This window comes from Neodiprion fabricii, chromosome 1 (genome assembly GCF_021155785.1).
Source record: "Neodiprion fabricii isolate iyNeoFabr1 chromosome 1, iyNeoFabr1.1, whole genome shotgun sequence".
Classification (NCBI taxonomy): domain Eukaryota; kingdom Metazoa; phylum Arthropoda; class Insecta; order Hymenoptera; family Diprionidae; genus Neodiprion; species Neodiprion fabricii.
Genome location: NC_060239.1, coordinates 4,183,434 through 4,205,285, shown reverse-complemented (window position 1 = coordinate 4,205,285; position 21,852 = coordinate 4,183,434). Strand labels below are relative to the sequence as shown.

At 44.2% G+C, this 21,852-nt stretch overlaps 1 protein-coding gene across 10 annotated transcripts; it reads right to left on the bottom strand.

Moving 5' to 3' along the window:
* Positions 1–1,689: 1,689 nt before the first annotated feature.
* LOC124175019 (zinc transporter ZIP1-like) lies at positions 1,690–18,770 on the bottom strand. Of its 10 annotated transcripts, none has more exons than XM_046554841.1 (9): positions 18,443–18,765; positions 15,615–15,832; positions 15,367–15,534; positions 15,087–15,257; positions 14,800–14,958; positions 14,496–14,703; positions 14,290–14,416; positions 3,640–3,858; positions 1,690–3,542 (listed from the first exon to the last, which is right to left on the bottom strand). In XM_046554841.1, exons 1-8 carry the CDS (start codon positions 18,446–18,448, stop codon positions 3,644–3,646), a joined length of 1,272 nt encoding a protein of 423 aa, XP_046410797.1. In that variant the 5' UTR covers positions 18,449–18,765; the 3' UTR covers positions 1,690–3,542; positions 3,640–3,643. The 10 variants fall into 10 exon arrangements, 8 of the variants coding, with proteins under 8 accessions (XP_046410797.1, XP_046410806.1, XP_046410814.1 ...); XM_046554850.1 differs by having other exon boundaries at positions 18,565–18,764; XM_046554858.1 differs by lacking the exon at positions 18,443–18,765 and adding an exon at positions 17,397–17,646.
* Positions 18,771–21,852: the final 3,082 nt, after the last annotated feature.

Sequence of the window (21,852 nt, the reverse complement as noted above, 5' to 3'; positions counted from 1 at the left end):
GTGACACCTAAATACTTACTGAAGTTAACTCTTTTTAAAGAGGATCCATTTATCCTTACATCGATACTATCCGAAACACAATCACAGTAGTTGTCAAAAGTTATAAGTTCATCATATAGTTTTAGCAGGTCATTCATGCATAGGATAAACAACAGTGGTCTCAAAATGGAACCTTGTGGAACACCAGTATTTATTCCTACAGGATTACTTTTAACTCGATTGACCTTGACAACGTGAATTCTATCTTTCCGGTAGTTTTTGGTAAGATCAAGACAGACTCCTCTCACACCAATATTGTATAGTTTTGACAGGAGTATCGTATGTTCAACTGTATCGAAAGTGTTCGAATAATCTAGAAAAGTAACTAAAGTTGGCTTACTCAAGCTTTTGAATAATTTCCATAATTTCAGCTTCACTGGTTGAGGATAAGAACATACTAACATATAATATGTTGATTAATAGGAATCCGAGGTGCATTATGTAATGATCCCGTATTACGTTTTAGTTGGCCAACTACATTGTTGAAATACTCGTTGAAAAAATTTTCTTTTCTGATGTCATTCTTAATTGAAACATTGTTAGCCTCAATATGGTTTATTCGATGTCAATTTTTATTCGTGTTTACTTTATCTTGCAGGAAACTCCGCAATTTTTTAGATTCGTCATCTTTGATCAAATTAGTTTCGTATCTATTTTTTGCATTGCGTATTAGATCCTTAAGGATTTTCTCGTATTGGAAATAGTTTTGTTTTTTTACCCAAGTTATTCCTATTATTTTTACAAATTTTATACAATTTACCTTTGGTTTTGACTGAGTTTATTAGCGCAGCGGGTAATTCAGTTTTTTCTCAGTATTTACTTTTTGTTTTTACATATCATTGCCAATCTATTGATATTTCCAACTTCATTAATCAATAATTTTATTGCGTCTTCTATATACTGTACGAGACACACTTCATTCCAATTTTCAATTGCGCACAACTCAATAAACTATTTTTCATTAATGGCATATTTATCTTTTGAAACACCACTGAGATTGAGTCCCGATGATGAAATCAATGTCGGGTAATGATCAGTAATTGGTTCCACAAGTTTCCCAGTAGAAACTTTAAAATTAGCCTTACAGAAGATCTGACCTATAAATGTTCCTACATTTGTCCGGGTTGACGGACGGGTGCATGAGTTAACAATTGATTGATACCCATTTTGTGATAGAAGATAGAAACATTCCTCTGCACTTCTGTCAAAACCGACATGATCTATAGTGGTATCCTCTACTATGATTGATGCGATACTTCTTTACTAGTATCAATAAATTTTTTGACGTCATTTATAGCATAGCCAGTACCATAATCGTGACACCTGCATAAACGAGATATCTTATGTGCAATTTTATTTTTTAACTCAAACTGTGCACCAGTAATTTTGAGATCATCATACTGCTCCGATACTACTTGAAAGTGAAGAGAATTTTTGACATGTATAACTACACCATCTGCAATGTTTATCTTAATGTTATTATCATATATATCACATCCGGGTATACTTATAATTATGTATCTTATTTGTTAGCCACGCTTCGGTGCATATTATTACATCAGGTTTCATCTGAAAGGCATTAATCAGTGCTTCCAGCTTGATAGGATTTTTTTTTTAATACCTTTAATATTAGCATGAAAAACTAATAAATGTAATTTATATATATATTTTTATAGTAAAAAATAGACACATTCAAATGAAAATACTTAAAGCTAAAGTGAAATATATTTGTTTGTAACATTCTTATTGTCCAACCATGTTCAATCTTATATCTCATCTCGATAAACAACCAATTAATACAGCTACTTCAACATTCCAGCACGATAATTTCATACTTCTCATTGCACATTGTGTCTATCGTTTCATTCTACTTTCCGTTTCACTCATTGTCAGTCATAGTGGAATGCGAAAAAATACTTCCGGCTCTACGTTGAGTATAAGTGAATGTATACAACTGTATCAACATGGATCGAGTCTATGAATTATTGCTTCTACATAGCGTCGTACGTAAAATGAAGTATTAGGTTTGTTTAACACTAATGAACGAATTTTACGTCCGTATTTGATAAGCCGTAGACCTAAAATCTCAGTTGACAACCGGAGAATCGACATTCCTCTATCCATATCGGCCTCTTCGATTGAGAATTTCATTTATTATGTTTACCTAGATTAACTCGTGCACATCTATTCTTAATTATGAATCTACGTGATTTGAAAAAAGTTTATAAGCGATAAAAATGAATTACAGTATTATCAGATTTCACTATTCTGAAAAAGCGTACGGTAAAAAAATAGAACCGCTCTCTGTTTAATTACATTGTAGGTATAAGGTATGTACAGAGAAAGTGTTTTCATCACCATTTGCTTTTAGCTTACTACACAATGATATAATGTTTGAAATATACTTTTCTCCTCGTGAAACTAATTGCCGATTGTGAGTTCACCGTATAATAATTCAAGTACCCGGAAATGCATCATTTTATTTTATGACAAGTATCGGAACTCAAGAAAGTCTGGTTAACATGCTAGAATTTAATGTAAATATTAGAATTGCGATCACCAAGTTTACTATTCCGTATCACCGTGCGCATTGAGAAAAGGGATATCTCCGCATGAATCTTTGATTCGATATAATAATTTACTTTTATTTGACTCGAAACAGGTCTATCTGACTTAGAGAAATCGCTTCCTACATTTATTAAGCATAAAATAGTTTCCTCAAACTGAAAAGTTTTATATCGGATTTCAGGAATAATATTATTTAACGTTTGCGCGATTCATTAAATCGTAAATATGTTTTATAAGACTAATCAAGCAATACTAGTTTAGAAAAAAAGTTTCAAGTCAACACAGTAATGTTCTGTCAAAGTAAATGATAATAGGTGTATAATCTCACTGCATCAAAGAGTCAGCGCGGTTAAGAAATATTTTCCTCGTTAAACTTAGCGCTGCGCGTTTTGATGTGACGACAAATCGATGAACTCTAAAGCAAGAAGCTAGGCAAGTTTTATTGATTCGAATTAGAAATAGAGAGAATAATCGTCATGATTCGCTTCTATTTTCGATCAACGATATAACGAGCCTCGCCGAAGAAGGCATCAATTCAACAAGTATATTCGATCCACCTTTCCCGTGTCCGTCTGTACCGCAAATCGCGAATGACGAGAGCGTAATTTCACGAACTTGAGAAGTTTGAGAAGGTAAAAATGACGCGGTCATTACGTTTCCTGTTTTAGGTGAACGTCGTTCGTTCCGCATCGCCGAATTCCATTCTTATAACGATAATAATAACTCTCGCCGTTGTTTTTCACGTGAAACTCCGGATGATCGTTGAGGCCGCGATTAAGCAACCTTCCCCGGGAACTTCCGGTCGATTCACGAACCTCCGATTGGTCTTGACGAGGCAAATCCTGGCTGGCCGAGTGACCATCACTCTCGATGGGCGATGCCCGAACATTTCGGGTTCCTTAGATCTCGGTGCGTTTTTTGTTTTTCCGATTTCTCTGCGGACAATCGAAGGGGAGACCGGAACGTTGCAATTCAGGAAACTTTTGAACAATGCCAATATCTTTGGCCAATATCGATCGTGTATCAACTCACTGCGTTATGCACTCTTTTCCGTGACCATGGTCGACGACAGAGTTGTAGATATCACGTCCAATATCTTCTCCGTGACGTTCGATATCGTCGAGGCTATCAAGTCATCGGGATGATGCCGATGATCGTGATTCTGCAGATGATCGTCGTCGCCGTTCTTGGTTTCTTCCTCGTGGGAATGGCCATGGCTATGACCATGACCATGTTCGTGGGAGTGTGAAGCTGGAATAAAATTGAACCGTGAACAACAAATTACGCAACAAGTATTGCTACGCGTATACACGATTTATAAAACTGGTAAACGATTAACGTGCGTCGAATGAATCGATGAATTTATCAAACAGCGATACGATTATTTTTTACAATACAGGGGGACGCAACATTGTTTTTTCGTTTATCATACGCGACGAACATTCCGAACCGGATATTCGCAGTTTAATATCTGACTAACAATGATACGGCTGACCGATTTTCTCACTACCGATTTTCAAGTTTCCTAATCACTGTCTAGGTTCTAGCTCGTAACAACATCCGCCTCTCTTACGAAGAAATAAATAAATACCAAACGAGAGGCATGATTTCGAGGTAACGAGAGGAGAGATATTTGAAAACCTCTTTGTTTGTATGCAACTAATTTAAGAATCGCGAACCATGTAATATAACACCTTGCACGGAATCGCAATTGCGTAATCGATCTTTGTCTGCAGTTTCGCTTAAACTCCATAAGGCAAACATCGCTAACAAGAGACTTTAAATTTAGCAAGTTTCGTCTAGAACACCTGGTGATCGCCGATCCACTTTCACCGCGTACTTAACCCGGGTCTCGATGTACCGGGAACGGATGCCATGAGGTTTTACAAATCGTTCAATGAACTGTGCCGGCGTTTCTAGAGGTATAATATCGTCGCGTAGATGCCGATCAACGATTACTGAACGGTAATTGCCTCTGAGGAAAGAAATCGACTGCATCTTTTTTCCAACTCCTTGTTAGGATGGTGTACTTTCTGGGTTTTTTTTTTACTTTGGTTTCTCAAGAATTATACGAGACTCGCCTTTATCTTGAAAAACTCAATTTTATTATCTGTCGTATAAATCCTGTCTTTTAATAACTCAGAAGCCTCGAATACTCAGATTAATCGCTTACACGACGCGACCAAACAGGGATATTAAAAGGTGAATCGTGAGTACCTTCATTTAACTCCGAACCGCATAAAATCCAAGCCGTAATTTCTCGGATTAGGTTTTCCGGTTTACGGCGTCGAGTTTAATTGTTGTTGCCATAGTTGCACTCAACTACCAAGTCGCGAATTATACATGTTCTACTTCGAGCATTGAGCAGGGTGTCAACTTGTCGTTACAATTAATCACGTTATCGCGAATTGATTGAGCTCGGTGCGTCGTTGGCGTCCGGTGTTAAATCACTCGATGCGTGCAAATATGTTCGCTTTGTTGTGGCGTATAAGCATTTGCAAATGTTGCGTAAGGTATGCGTAAGCACGTCTCGTTTCCCAACAAGCACAATGGGGTGTGTTAAATTATGTGTGCACCGCTCAACCCTGCGGGCGAATATTTATCCGATTCGATTCGCAACGATAAGATAATCACGAAATTGCCGAACCCTGTGCCGGAATATCAGCGGTACCCTACGACTCTGAATATAGGTATACCTATCAACTATAGATCGCGATACCGTCTTCTCACACGCCATGTACTATACATGTACACACAAGTATATAGTGCTGCAATATTTGGTCTATGTGTGTATAGATTAAAGGAAGTGATTAGATTCTCATTACACGCTTCGCAGACACTGCGTCCTCCCAATTTCGCGGATAATAAGAAGCGAGAGAAGCTCAACTCGGTCAACAAACAGTCAGGATTTATGCAAAATCTATCGTTTATTGACAAAGAAATACTGTTTACTTTGTAAATTTTGTAAATCGGAGGGTTACTTTTTCGGATCGTGAACCGAGCCACTTCGACGGGAGTAAGATTTAACCCAAGAAAATTTCCAGTGCTCCTTAGAGCATCTAAAACGTTTTAACAAATTATCTGGACAAGAGTGAGATTTCAGACGAGAAAATTTAAAGAGCTTTCCAATTTTTTCAATATTTCTTCGAGATTCTCCGTGCCTCGGTTTTCACTTCGCAACATTTGGCAAGTGAGAAGACACACGTCGTACGGTAGAAAATTTACAATTTCAAGAAACTCGCATTTAGTTATATAATTTACTGAAAACGGTAAACCGATTACTCTCTTCTGGGCGACACATTTTATTCGATCCACATCCACAAACCGGTTCCAAATTGCAACGAATCACAGGACAACGTCTACAACTTATCGTAGGAATTTAAAACACACGTTGTACACATTTACGTACACATGCGCACGTTCGATGCAACGTGCAGAAATTGTGATTCGTGATGTGCCGAAACAGGTGCGGGATTTATGCATATGGACAAGGAGTGCCGTGCAAGTTGAGCAAAATTAGTTACCTATATATGCGGGTGGCGTAGCACTGGGAAAGAGGGATGAAAAGGGGTCGAGGGGTGGCAGGGGTGGAAATTTGTACCGGTGGGTTAGCCCGGTACGGAGTTGCTCGTCCGACCTTCGCCCGAAATACCTACTGACCCTGCACCTGAGACTTTCCGCAACCCTTTGAAGAGATTGATTTTAACTCAAACGCGTAGGTACGTAACGCCGTTCATACGGCACTCCGACGATTGGCGAAAAGAGGTGAGGAAAGAAAATGTGTAAGAATAGGGATCTGGAGACGTGGGAGGGAAGAAAAAAAATGCACGAGGAAAAGGGGAATGAGATACCACCAAAGCACCGTCCAACTCACTGGCGTACTGGAGTCCCAGCATGAACATAAACCCGACGAGGATGGCGGCGAGCTGAAGCAGCCCGCTTTTCTCGTTCGCTCTCTCCCTTGCGAGGACTTCGAAAAATACAATGTAAAGAAGGGTCCCGGCGGCGAAACCCTGCAGGAGTGTTGGTAGGGGTCCGAGTCCTTCGCCGGGGTCCTCGAGGCGTCCGATCACGAGTCCGATCCCGATGCCGATGGGAGTGACGACGGAGAATACGACGAGGTAGCCGAGGACTATCCTGGCGTTCGCCCCGGCCGCTACCATTTCCATCCCCACGCAGAAGCCGATCACCAATTTGTGGGTCGCGATGGCGGCGGTCAGGTATATCACGGAGGACATCGAGGGCTCGAGGCCGACGGTGAGGCCCTCGAATATCGCGTGAAAGGACAACGCTATCACGGTCAACAGCCCCCTGACCGAGGCGTTAGGGGGGAGCGTCGAGGCCGGGGGCGAGGCCGTCGACGCGGAAGACGCCGAAGAGTTTCCGCAGAGCGGGTTCGCCTTTCCTTCGATTTCCCCGCCGTCGAGTCCCCGTGGGACTTCCAGGTTCCGCGAGAGATAACTGCGCTCGTTCTGCGACAGCGGAATCGTGTTCCCGAAGCTGTTCCTCGTCGGGTTCGCCGACGCGTCGCAGGGACACGTCGAGCCTCCGTTAACCTTCCCCGCGAGGTTTCCGTTCTTCTCGTAACCCGAGTCTACCTCCTGGTGGAGTCTGGAGTTACGGGTGGCGAAGATCCCGGGGTTGTCAGTGTCGGACTCGTAGGCGCGGTCCTGGGCCATTGGGGATATCCGGGCGTCGGGGGATAGGGATTTTTCCCCGCTTCTTCCCGCCTCTCGGCTTCTTCGACTCCCGCTCGAGCTTCGGTTGCATCTTCGCAGCGATACGCTTCGGTGCAGCGCCGCCTCCGTCGGTTCCGGCTTTCGGTCCAGCGCCGCGTGCACCGCCTCTTCCACCAGGTAGACGAAGAAGAAACCACCGCAGAGCAACAGTTCGGCCAGACCCAAGCCGCCACCCAATTTCATCAGCTTACCGCTCTCCTGCAGCTTCTCCACGCTCTCGCGCACTTCCGGGGCCAGGTGGACGAACGACGTGAAGAGCAGAACACCGCCCCCGAAACACAGGAGCAGCGACGTCAGCAAGCCCTGTTTCAAGATTCGATTAACCCAGGTGTATCACGCCGTTATCACCGGACAGTACCAACTTCCATTTTTACGGCTTGTCGAGGATTCGTTGGTGGTCAATACCGATTCGAACGATCGTTGAAAAATTCGAATACCTACTGATTTCATAAACGGAATATTGGTATAGGTGTAAGGTGCGGTTGGAAACCATTCACCTTATACGGGAGACCGGAGAGAATACGACGACGATTTTTCATTGCCTACTTTAGACCCTTACGAACCCACACTTTAATTTAGCGGAAAAGTAATGACTCGAGCGTAAGCAAAAAAAGAGAAAAAAAATTAAAAATTAAACGATGTACCGAGAGTACGTTTATCCGCTCGACGGTATCTTCAGACGTAAATAAATACAGTGGTTTTAATTGAGCAATAACTCTGACGCTGCGCCATCAAAATTAACGAACGTAAAGATATTTCCTGAGCCAAACGGTGCACGGTTTCCGCGATACCTGTCTGCGGAATAAACTTTAAGACAATTTCACGGTCCCTCCGGAGGGAGGACTTTAAAGCTCGGAATCAGCCATCAGAGAAGGAATTTATGGAATTCTAAATTGAAAGGAGTATAACGTTACATGAGGTGGTACGAGTCGCAAAAACTCGCGTCGTGTTAAAAGGATTTTGCGATCGATCCCGCGGTCTCCCCTTTCCAACCTTTCGCACAAAACTGATACGATCTTGGTTAGAGAAAAAGAAGTAAAAATAAAAAACAACAGTAAAACATCCATATCTCGGCTCATTTTGCTGCGAATATCGTATGATATATTTACTTCAGCGGTGCTCGCGCTGCCCCGACTCAATCTGCATCTGTTGATGCAAAGAGGTAGCGATCCTACGCTGAGCGATCCGATTCCAAGGACCAGCATCGCCCCGATTTTCGCCAACAAAATGCCAACGGCTCCGTTGTTCACAACAGGTGTCTTCTCAGCGTTGTCAATTATCGTCCCCATCGCCTCCATCCTCGCTGATTTTACTTTTATCGTTTATTTGCGAATGTAAATTGTCGTACAAGTTCTTCTCACGTTTCAGCGGATAGGGTCACTCGATCTTCCGGCACTTATCGTCATCCGGACAACACTTTTCCACGCCGAAGATTCTGTAGGATCGGTTAAATTTTAATTTTTTTTTTTTTGCTAATTCAAGCGAACAAAAACGATTTTCCTCCTCGGGCGTTTCTTGGCGAGCGAATGGTAGGTGTACCAAGGGTGCGGGTCGAAGTTCCGAATGGTCAAAACTCCGAACGGTGCTGCACAACTCCTCCGCAACATGCCGAGGAGCGTTTTGAAGGTCGCAGTGTTCGGAATTTCGGCCATTCGAGGTTTTGGCCGTTCGGAACTTTGACAACTCGGATCTTTGACTCGCACCCCTAGATTGGTACCGCGCTATGTCCTCATCGCCGGCTAGGTACATTCTGATAGTAACCGTGGTACCAGGTAGTTATATCAGTACCAAGCTCCGCCCATACCACACCAACCACGGTTACAAGTTTCGAGGGTCGCCAAAAAACGCCTTTCGTCCCTCCTTTTTCTACAATTCTTTTCTTTTATCTATTCTCCATGCGGCGCCAATTTGCCTCCAAGGCTTGCGAACGTGACCCAGATCTGAGGAGCAGGGCGATATTGCACCGTCACGTAGCTCTTCATAATATCCTCTTTTCTTGTATTCTTCCTTTCCTTATTACCGTATTATTTTTATTATCGTTTATTATTATTATTATTATTATTATTATTATTATTACTATCCTCCCTTTCCCTCCTCTCTAAATTGCCCGTTGTCCAATCGCACCGAATCCGTTTCTTCGGGTCCTTTTTGCCGGTTATTTACTACGCGTGCCACACTCTTCGATAACGGTACAGCGAATCATCACCTCGGTACCGTACGTGTGAGTAATAATTTGCTGATGTTCGATGCGTCAATTGCGCGGCAAACCACCTGGCAGGTCGAGGACTTGCGACACACCGTCATCCCAGTGTGCTCGTTTAATATTCATTTTACCAACCGGCGATGCTTCTCTATCGTCTCCTTGTTTCGCACTTGCGTTACACGCGACAAGAACCGCATGTGTGTGGCGTTCGAAGAGCGCGCGGAAGTAGGTGGAACAGGTATGCGGAAAGGCTCACTTTTCACAACAATCGCGTTTCCACAGCGCGTTCTCGTCTCTTCGTTAAATCGTCATCGTCATCGTGATCTATGGGTTCTCACGGTTGGCACGTCGCGGCATTGAAACCGTCCGTATTACGCAACGCGATTTAACCACCGACTTATTGTTCCCAGATGAGACGCGACGTACGGCGGAACGAATCCCGCCGGTATTCTTTCGAAATCGTGTACGAAACGAACGGTGTTTCTTCTCACGCGGGTATGACGTGCAATAGATTCCAGAGACGGGTACGTTCAGGTCTCGTGGTGTGCGACGTTCGGAGTCGATGACCGTAAAACCGAATATGAAGAATGGTAAACGGGACGAGCACCCGGCAAGTGCGTTGCACGGCCTCGTAGCGACGATTCAAATTGAACAGTTACATCTAGCGGGACATAATCGCTAACAAAAAACACATCCTAGGTCTCAAACCCCAGTCACCTAAACCTGTGACGCGATGAAGCGGCAGGGTGGCAGGTAGTTTACCGATAAAAATTTAATTCAGCCTAAAAAGTCGTTCGAAATACTCTCGAAACGTTCTCTTTAAAGCCTAAGAAAAATTGGAACAAACTGGTCAACAGCAGGACGCCAAGAGGCCAAACTCCTGGACCGGAACTTCCAATGGTCTTCGGTACGCGATTCCTGTCGCCACGCTTTTCCGCCAACTCGTTTGACGATGAGAAACGATGATAAGAATAAAAAATAAAAAAATTACAAGAGGATCGCGAGTGTCGCGTGCCGGTTTTAGAAAGTCGACGTACAACTTCGGGCTGCACGCATCGCGCACTGTCACTGGATCCCGGAGGTTTCCAAAATCTCTGACGGTACGGAGTATCGTCGGATGATTTATACGGTTTTGTCTTCTCCTCGCGGCGGGGGTGGAAGGAGGTTCGAGTGGGGCTCAGCCGTGCCGCACGGCCGGAGCTTCTGCGACCGCGTGTCAACTTGTTACACGGTCATTGGAATTCCGCAAATCGCGTTACACGGCCGGTGCACCGGATATACGGATCGGGAGAAACGCTCGCTGGTTGACGAGCCACTGAGCTTTCTAAGCAGATGTAGGTAGCTTCCGATGGTCGCTCACGCTCGGTTGGCACCGTCTCTCCCCCACTGTGATGCCGGTGCTCTCCTGGCTGCGTGGAAACGCGGTGTTCGTGTTCCCCTTAGCTTTTCGCTCTCCGCTCTCTCCCTCTCACCTTTTCGCGCATGCCCTCCTATCACGCCGCTTTTCGCGTATACACCGTCCTCGGCCTAGGCGAACGCTATATTTTTCCACCTCTTTCCTTTTTCACGAGAGCTCTTTTCCTCGTGCCGCACCCCGCGAACCGGAAGGGTGCAGCCTCCTTCTTGGAACGGAGAAACGGAGGCCTGCACGGGAGAAAGGCGAGGAGAGAGATTTTCGCAAACGCGTTTACGGCCTGCGAGTGTCCTGGAATGAAGAGGGAGGAAACAAAAAAAAGAAAAGTTTCTTTTTCCGCAAAGTACCAAAAGCATGGCGATCGGAAAAGCGCGCGTCATTGGGTACCAGTCGATAATTCTTTGTTGAAAAACAAGCCCTGCCAACGGTCTTGAACCAGGTTTGAAGGTTGAACCGTTTTTTGACGGAAGCCGTTCAATGTCGGCCGTGAGCAATTTTTGCGCGGAATTTTACGCCAGAAATATAATTTCACGCTCTTCGATATAATGTCACGGGCGTGTAATAATTCATTGCCGATACGTGCTGTATCGGTTTTCCGGGATGTGTAAAAAGACTGGCAAGAAAACGTGCACACATTACCGTCTTCGGTTATAATGCTGGTGCAGACATGATAATGCCATTTACACTCGACGCATTCTCACGTAAAACGACCTTACACTCTATGCGCGAACGATCCCACTGTCACCCTAGTATTCATTATTGCACAGGCAAGTGTGTGTACGAGTTGTACAGGCACGCCTTGACCGGTGAACAAATGATATCTGGGTCAGCAGTGATCAAGTGAAACGAGTGTGTGAGTATGTGCAATACGCCGTGCAGATCCGCAGGAGCTGCTTTTAGTTCCAGGCCAAACCGACCGAGTATCGTGTGCAGCAAAAATGGAATTGGAATTTTGACAACTTCGAAAGAAACCTTTTTTTGGCCAGTAAAAGTCATTTATAGACAGTACTGCTTGCTGTGGTCATTTTTCAATATCGGACAGACAAGAGCTGCAGCGCGTTTTTAATCGCAGGGATAAATAATTTAGAAAATTTTGGAAGTGAAAAGTTTTACGGAAATTACGAAGATGCGGTCCGCGACAGATATCGCGCGAACGCAATGCATTCGCCTACAACAGGCACACGTGGTAATTATTTATTAATGTACAATTACGTGGAACATCTGGTTAGTACAAGGGCGGGGTTAAGTGTGTCGCCTACGCTTCGCAACAAGAGACGCCGAGTTGTTGGCACGGTAATTCATAATTCATGGATTACCGACAATTTGAATAATTGTAATGCAACGGGGGGTGAATGAAACAGCACCGATTCATCCTCAGTTCGATAATAATTAATTAACGACGTTGCGATGCACGCACGTATATGGATACGTATATTGTATCCTTACGTTATGATCATGCGGAAGAGTTGATAAGGTAAGATAAGCGTAACAGTTATTGACCCTTTTTTGGTTGTGTCTGTTTGATCGTTGGCTCGGAAATTACCGAAAAATAAAATTTTACCGTCTAACCTTCCAGCAACTGGTTTTAGTCATCGAGAAATTCACAATTTGTGCCGTCAGTTTATAATTTTGAAAAATAAAAGTGTCAATAATTGGGTCTGAACGTGTCGATAACTGGCACGCTTACCTCGGTGCGGTTAGTATTATATCAAGCAAGAGAAAAGGGAAAAGGGTTGGTTAGTTCGTTGGTGTAAAAAGAAAAGTAAAAAGGTATCGTATTTAATGGTATAAAAAATGGAGTAACTTCGTTTCTACAATATCAATAGAATTGACCTCGTCTCATTTCAAACGCAACAATTATACTGTATTCTATCTACTCCCGATACGAATCGTCCGTCCCTAATTCTATCATATTTACATACATCATCTCCCGTGATGTTTCTGTTATCCCATCACCTACTTTTGTTCACCTTACGTTGGCGATCGAAATATCCTGCACATAGCCTTGTAAGAGAGCTGCATCACTTGCAGAGCTGCGATTGCCGGTCACGAGGTCCTTACGTCCTCCTCGTTCATCCGGGATGATTCGGGCGCAGGTGTAAAATTATTTCTCGTTTATTCTATTCTTTGAATTGTCTGTGGGTTGTTAGTACTTCGTTAGTGAGAGTGCGAGTGTTCGTGGCCCACTGTAAATTCCCCCAGAAGCGTATATGAAAAGAATCAGAGAAACAACTGGATTAGTATATCTGTTTAAATGAAGAGTCTGAATGTGAGGTACGCGCAGGAAGGGATGAAAATTATTTCAAGTATGTATGTAGTTAGTAGGTGGGATTTTTAATCATTCAGAGTCGAGGTCAGCCGTGTTACGGTACGTGTTGAGCCTGCACGTGGTTCAAATTGAACCGACCGACGGCACTCCAACCTAAATCACAACGGCTCGTGCGAAAATCGACGAACGAGTTGTGCGTGGAATTTGAATATGTTTATGTATATACGATGCAAAACATCGATGCGTACGTTTTGAATTAATGCATGGGGGAAATACCGAGAGAGAGAGAGAAATACATCGCATGCCAATTGTAAGTGTACAAAGCTGAGTTTTGAATTTTTCATATATACGTACGTGATGGAAATAATTTACGTAAATCCCAATTATTTTTTTTTTAATTTTCGGCATTAATTATCGAGTTTTTAAAGTTGAAATTAAATTTTTAATTCGATCACGTTCGCTAGTATGAAACACTAATTTTGCTTCATAAGCGTTATTTTCGTTGAGTAAACCAGGCTGTGTGAGCATGTTTTAATTTTTGAAATTTTCCTCTATCGAAACTCTATTTTTCGGAACCTTACTCTATTGGTACTTGACTTTTCAACATTTTGCTCTACCGTAACTTTAACTTCCAGAATCTTGAATTTCGGAACTTTGAGCCTTTCGGTTTACGACTATTCGAAACTTTGTTGTTTCATCAAAGTATGATTTCTTTATCTCTGACCAACGAAACGCAGTGACGCGGGTCGCGTGATACCAGCGCAAAATATCATATTTCCTCTACAGAACCGGTTCTAGATTCCAGGGTAAAACGATACGCTTATGACGATAAGTCCGCATGCAGTAGTACATATTCAGCAAACCGGGTGTGTAAGTGTCCTGCGAGCTTTGCATATGAGCGATTATCACAAGCTTTCCATTTTTCAAGCCTCAGGCTTCTTCAAAAGAAATTTCTGCAGACGCGATACTGCGGCCGAAACCGATCGTCATTCGGCTCGAACGATTCCTCTTCGAAATCGGCTGAACGATGATGAAAAGTGCCAGATGATATACTCACAGGAAAACTGGATCGTGACCATGAGAAGAAACCCGATGAGCACCGACAGGTATTGGATTATCCCGTGACGCTGCTTCCTCAGGATTTCAAAGAACACAACGTAAAGTAGAGTCCCCGTTGCGAGTCCCTGCAAAGATTTATAATCCAATTGAAATTCGATAATGAATCCAACGTTCCGGAAGTCTGATTCCGAGTCGCGAACTTACTTGCAGAATTACAGCGACGGGTCCGCTGGCTGCAGCGCTTGCACCGCCAGTCACGATCATCGCGATTCCAACTCCGATCGGAGACACGACAGCATAAGTACAAATGTAAATGATCATCAGGGGAAACCGGGTCCTTGCCGTGACGAGTTCGACCCCGATGCAGAAGGCGATGACGAACTTGTGCGCTGCTACCGCACCGAAGAGGTACCTGAACACCGAAATACGGGGATGAGAGAGTGTTCGGAGTTCCGCGCGGATCCGTAATCATCCCCGATTGTGAGATAGCAAAATTCTAATCGCTTACCAGACGTCACTCGCGGTGCTCGACAAGCCGATGGCCAATCCCTCGAAAAGCTCGTGCACCGAGAGACCAAGAACAACTAGCAACCCTCTCAGAGAACTGACCACGAAATCATCGTCGTCTTCGGCCGGAAGGGGAATGTGGCTGTGGCCGTGGCCGTACCTGGAACGAGAATTTATCATTTTCGGCACGAGTTGTGGAGCTCGGATGGAGTATTGGGCGCTTTGAAAGGACCTCGAGTGCCATGTTCAAGGATGTAATCCATCCCGATGATAATTGCCGCATCTTACCCAGGATGGGGCTGAGGACTGGTGGAAACACCGTTCTCCATAACCAGCTCGTTGGTGCTCTTATTGACATCTTTGATCGTCTTTGAATTCTCGGATAGTCTTTTCCGCCTCTTGTCGTCCCGTCCGAGGTATACGTGAACCAATTCCTCGACCAGGTACATCAGGAAGAACCTGCGTAGAAGCGAAACGAACGTAGCGTGTTAAGAGGGGCTCTCGAAACGCCCCTTGCACTTCACTTCACTTCACTTCACTTCGCTTCTTAAATCGCGATGGCACTTACCCTGAGCACATGAGCAGCTCCGCCAAGGATACCGAGAGGGAGGGCAGCGAGCCCTCTTCCACCAGTTCCTCAACCCCTTCGGCAACCTCCGGCAAAATGTGGAGGAAAGTTGTGCTGAGGAGAACGCCGCCTCCGAAGCCCAGCAATAAGTCAATGATCTTCGCGGACCTGAGTTGGGAAAACGAGCTTCGTTAAGTCTGACGACCAAGAAGAAGAGGATCGTCGAGTTACGACAGGCACTGACTTACCTCGGACTTATCTCGTTCGATGTCCATTTGAACCACCTTGCCACCTGGATGGGAATGAGGCCTATGCAAATACTGACCAGGCAGAGACAGACCATGGTCACTGATTTCGCGACGAGTATCGCGCTGCTCTCGTCATCCTCGGTTGTGTCGTCCTCGTCGTGCAAAACGGCGGACGACAGGGTCGTTATATCTTCCAAAGACATCTTGGAGGGTGATAGCTGAAGATAAAACGTATGGAAATTATTTTAAGCCAGCGTAGCTTCCTGCGGACAAGTGTGCAAGGTAATCGTTCAACTCGTATTACAGGTACAGGTATAATACACTTTTGCAGCAAGTGGTACTCGAGGCTCAATTTAACCGGTTACAATCAATCTTCGGCAGCGGCAATACCGCGTCTACTACGTGTACAGTTTAATCTCCCACAAAGACACAAAGTTGATAGCACGAGATCTGATTGTATACATTGATATAGACTCTTACGACGGTGGATGTATCAAGGCTACTTTCAGACGTTGGGGTGCTTAGACCGAAAAAGGGAAGTAATTTGAGCCACCGCGACAAAGGGGATTTCCGTTTTATTAATCAGGATACCGCAGCCCCGTTTAGCTATTAAAAATGCGTCAATGACCAATGACCATTGACTATTGCGTACGAGTTTTGGTAGTCGAATCCAACGGATTTTTCAAACATCGTCGGGCCGGCTCTAAAAAATTATAATACGAACCATGAATCGTGAACGGTTCCTTTCCATATATCTCGGGAGCCATTAAGGCTGTTGCGAAAAACCGTACCGGCCTGTCGTTAATTGTATATTATAGGACACGACGTCTGAGTGTGAATGTTGGGTCTCTCTCACCTGTCGTTGATGTCTATAAAGCGGAGCGGCTCGGCGGTGTCCAAGAAAAAAACGACTAGTGACGGGGGCCCTTTTTGACCGGTATATATACCCCGATTTCGTATCTGTCTAATCGCTTATAAGCGGTGATAACGCGCCGTTAACGCTCGGCGTTCTCTCGCTGCAGCGGCGGGAAATAATTTCTCCCCCACTAGTAAAGGCTTAAATGGCCTTCGTTCCTGAGCGCCGTTGCGTGATAAATTACGTTACGGCGTATGCCGAGTATTCCCACACTTTCACGCAACACGCGTGTCTTAAACTTGGAAGCAAAAAATTCTCTCCGCATTTCGAAGATCGATCGAAATTCGTAAAGTTCATTTCCCGCAAGCTGCAATTTCACCCCGGACAATTAGTTTCACGCGACTGCGCTGCGTAAAAATCTATAACTATGCCTAGAGGATCGAAACCTCGAAGTTTTTTTCGGCTTTTAAAGTAATTTTTGACTGCATAGCTGAGATGAAAGTTTACCGAATTAACGAAATCGTTAACGTTTTCACGAGTCCCGACTTCATCCGCTGATATTTTCTACCTTATAATTCAACAACGGCCATTCACACTTCGGTCCAAATCACGAACGTTTTTATCGTAGATTTGTCACCTCACGGAGGTAAGTTTTCACGCGAAATAACAATATTTCGTTACTAATTTCACTTCTCCCGATGTTCGCCTTATGTCAATAATGGAGTTAATGCCAGTATTATCGATGCCAAGTAAAAATGTTTGTCAGTTATTTTCGGTCTTTGATCGATGGTACGACTACAGTGCGACTTGAGTCTCGTTGATGGTTCGAAAAACGAAATTGTCGCATTTTTTATTTTGTATCATTAGTTACGGAAACTTTCGTTTCAATCGTTATACGGCCATCCGATTTAAATTTAAACACTCACCCGGTTCAAATATTTTTCAATGATTCACACTCCGGAAAAGTAGAGAATTTACGGCGACTTCGGATTGAAAAAAAATTCAAGAGCTCGAGGCGTTTTTACGTAAGATAATTATTCTTTCTCACCGTCTATGGTTGAAGAAATGAGCGGAAAAAAATATCTTCGTTAAATTTGTAGGAAAACTGCGAGTGATTTGAAACAATTGAACAAATACTCTGCAACGTTAGGAATACAACATCTTAAGCGATAAGGAAACATTGCGTTTTTTATTTATACCAGTGCCGTGAAGCCGGAGTCTCTCTCTCTCTCTCTCTCTCTCTGTGTAAATACGTTCTAGTCTACCCATTTGCGCACCTCACTGCAGTAAGTACCTAGACGGTTCATTAAACTGATAATAATAAAACTTCTAGAGCACTGTTATATTATATCTTTGTGTATCGTTTACCAGGTAAACGGAGAGAAAAAATCACCGCCGACGTCACACGCCGGCACGTTTATAATTATTCGTAGGTATTATTCTGTTGTCTCCTCATTTCTGACGCGTTAAATTTACTCCGCGATATCATAATACGATAACCACTCCTGCTGTTCGGGGAGAAAAGCTAATTTTCGTCTCTTTATTCCTTTGCCGACTAGAAATAAATTCGCACATACGTATGTTCGAAGCTGCGATAGACCAATTTCACGGTACGAGCCACGAAGTGAATTCTACAGCAGATCCGAAAGGTTTCGGTGAAATTTTTTCAGCGTAACGAGGAAAGACTCGACGGATAAAATTTCGATCCGCGATTCGTCGCACAGTCAAACGATTTATCCCGCTACCACTGATCGTCGTTTTTGTCAAATTTTGCGAATCGACGGCTGCTGCAACTTGGGTTCATTAGTCACCCACGGCGTTAGAATCATCCGGGTAAGGGACCGGGTGACACAGATTCCATCCTCAACATAGTCGCACTGTCTCGCACCATTCACGATCACGATCACCACAAAACTCGAAATGCAGGTGAGAACCGGATTGATTCCCGGGGTGAAATTCCTACTCGACTTACCCACATATAGTCCGTCGGTATCGTGTGGCAGTATTCGTTGCGACGCGACTCTATCAAGCCGGGGAGACTTGACGTAAGTACGTAAAAGCACGTGTGCGGGCCAAGCGTCGAGTAAAAAATACCTCGTTTCCGACAGAGTAAAAAACGCAGCTGCAGGAGCCGGCGCCCAGAGGAACGATAGCTGGAGGCCGGATATCTTGCGGTGAACGTCAAGAGGTCGGTTCGGTTCTCTTCGGTTCTCCTTGGCGGGCCGAGTTCCTGCGTCCTCGGAGGTTGACTATCGCGTTATACCAACCCACGCCATCCAGTCAGAGGGCGGCGAGTGGACAGAGAGGAGCGAGAGGTAAAAGAGAAGGAGTAGGAGATGAAGGAAGGGGAGAGAGCGAGAGAGCGAGAGAGAAGTCTCCCGTCCACGTTCGCGAAGAAAGGCGATAACCGGCCGGGGTTTTCCCTGTCGAGGAAAACCTCGTATCCATTTGCAATTAGCGTCGATTGGACGGGCAAGTTTCCTCCAGGAAACCCCGATAAGCCCATTGTCCGAGCACCGGCGCTCCGCTAGGTTGATTATTTTATTCATCGACTGGGAGGTAGTTGCCTGTCAAGATTGCTGCATACCAGGATGCAGCTGCATTGAGTATAATTACGATCTCTGCATCGATCGGAACTAACGTCACCGCGATAAATACCACTGCCGTTGCTAATCACTCGATGACTCGTCTTCGGAGGTCGCGTTCTGTGTTCAAGTTTTCCTCATAGCGGGACGATTAATCATTTTACTCGTAACCCGCGTCGTTTCCTCTGGTTACAACAACCACGGAGAATGTGCATGTTTTTCAAGGTCGATGATGGCGCGGAAGGGTGCAACGGGGACCTAATCGTATACGCGAAATTACGTTAACTCTGCTGCAACTCGTCTCCTTGATGTTACGGCTTCGAGATGATAATCGTGCGCTCGGTTTATGCGACGAATATATAACCCGCACCGTCACTCCTGCATATTTATGACCGTGGAGCGACGTCGTCGCGACGTTTGCGGTTTATACCGTACCGACCAAGACCCAAAACTACCGGCGACCTTTGCAGAGTTCTCCAGAAGTTAGATCGGAACCAAAGACGGTCAGCCGCTCGTGGATTTTCATACTATCGAGCATGGCTGTGTGATATTATGCCTGTACAACGGAAAGCCGAGTGTTATTTGTGAGTTCCTTACACACATCACATTCCCAATATTCTAGCTCCCACCTTCGCATTTATGTTCACCAATGACCCGTGCTAGCCGTCACGTGGGTATTAAACGACTCGACGGTGAATGTCTGAATGAATCGTAGGACCGGGTATGATTCGACTTTTCTAACAATCGCTTATTCGTCACAATGCGCTATTGTATACCAGCTGCTACGAATCTCGATACTATAAAGCGGACTACAGTTCGACGGAAATGGAAATGTTTCAAACTGCTCGATCAGACGAGAGTCACTTGACTTTCATCTTGGTGGACTTCTTCACCGAGAAAACTAAGTCTTTAAAATAAACTAAATAAATCAGTCGAGTATTGTACAAAAATATTCCGTTTCTCTCCAACTCCAATTTTATACGGGATTAATAATCGTAAACCGGTTATTGTGACATAAAAATTAACGAATTTCCATTACCAAATAGAAGGACTCACGTCAGGGTCATTTATCGCTATTCTAATGTCATTCGAGAATCCTTGAAAATTTCAGTATAATCGTATCAACCGCTGTTCATCCGATCGTCAGCTAATCGGACGGCTTTTACTTAGCAGAAAAATGGTGATCGAGATACGATTACACGCAAAAAATAATCAACCGCAGCGAGAACAATCTCCGTACAAGAGAGGCGAGACCGGCGTAGTCGGTGAATGGCCAAATCCTTGGAACGTGGCCCCGAAACTTATACTCGCATTTCGCCGTCGATTCATCGAGGGAAAATACCGCAGAGCCGCACCAGGATCCGTGGCTGATCCTAAATAGTCATGGATACACAATTTTCGTCGCGACGTTCCATTTTATCGTGACAATAATCATTGTTAACGTCCCGCTGCACGTGATATTACGCTATTACGGTGTAGGTGTCCGTGGAGGTATGATATAATCCAAGGCATGACGACAGGAACGAGCAGATCGAATTCCTCCAGCCGTATATGTATATAATAAACGTATCTAGAGTGTATGAGACATTCGTCAATGTGTCCGTGAACAATTGTCAAATACACGTGCAGTGTTAAAACTGCAATAAATGCAACCCAACGCTGTTGCGCAGCGGAGATAAATTTAGCAACACTCCACTGCCCGAGACGTGTAACTTCTTAATTTTGTTGCAATTTGTTTCTCACGTATTCCTCCATTTCCGAGCGTCACGTTCACGTCTGCCGGGTTTTTCTGGATGGGGATTTACCGTGCCAACCATAAACCATGTAACGCTGTTGGATATCGTACGCGAGTCACGAAGCCCGATGTAAATACGCGGCGCCACGTTTCTACTTGTTCGATATAAGCCCACACACACGTGGCATGTGCATCACACCTATGCAGGTGAAAATTATGCACCTCTTGTTCTTCGTCGAATGCAGGCGAGACGGGGACCATAGAGATCCATGCAAGACACGCACGCGAAGAGCAAAGACCCCTGCATGCGGTACGCTGTAATGGATTGAACGTCGTCTGTAATCGAGGGATCCTTATTCCTTGACGTAACGTCTCGACGATCCCGTGTGCGTTTTTTTATACGGTCCTGTACTGCCTTTCTTTTATCTTCTTTTCCATTACATTCAAAAGTGTCAATTACTCACGTTATGCTCCGCAATGACTGCAAAGCGTCTGGTAAATGTAACAAACACACACACACACACACACAATTACATATCGCTGATATCCCAGGATTCGTGCTAATTTTTTCCCTGTCAGCAATATGCAGAATTCTCTTTGCATGCAGTTTTCAAACTATGCTAATTACCAGTGTGAAGAAAATATGTGTACACCAAATGATTTTCAATCTTTTACCGACATTTACTTATACCTCTGTATTACTGATTTGTTCTATACAATTCCGCTCACCGCAACCGATGCGGACCAGACGGTACGAAGAAGACAAAGAGATATTAATGTACAGACATACGCCGAACGCATTCGCTGGAAATTTGTTGAAGCAGGAAAATATAGCAAGAAAAAATAAACTATCCATGCGACCGTTGAATTCTGTAAAATTGGGACTTTTGCTAATTGGCTTGTAACGTATGAGTAATACAATTTGTTATGCTGAGAAATATTCTAAATAGTATGAGCTGTTTTTTAAATTATTCCAACAGGAAAGTGTTTAATTACACTTGAATCACGAGGGAAGTACGTATGCTGCTAACTCAAAACACATACGACTTACGTAACAGGTAT

Excerpts from the sequence above, each read along its gene's own strand:
- LOC124175019 (XM_046554816.1), bottom strand. The coding sequence starts at position 8,644 with ATGGAGGCGATGGGGACGATAATTGACAACGCTGAGAAGACACCTGTT. Across the intron at positions 7,650-8,455 it reads GCAGCGCGAGCACCGCTGAA|GGCTTGCTGACGTCGCTGCT; the intron begins GTAAATATATCA and ends ATCTTGAAACAG. Across the intron at positions 3,859-6,481 it reads GCTGGGACTCCAGTACGCCA|CTTCACACTCCCACGAACAT; the intron begins GTGAGTTGGACG and ends ATTTTATTCCAG.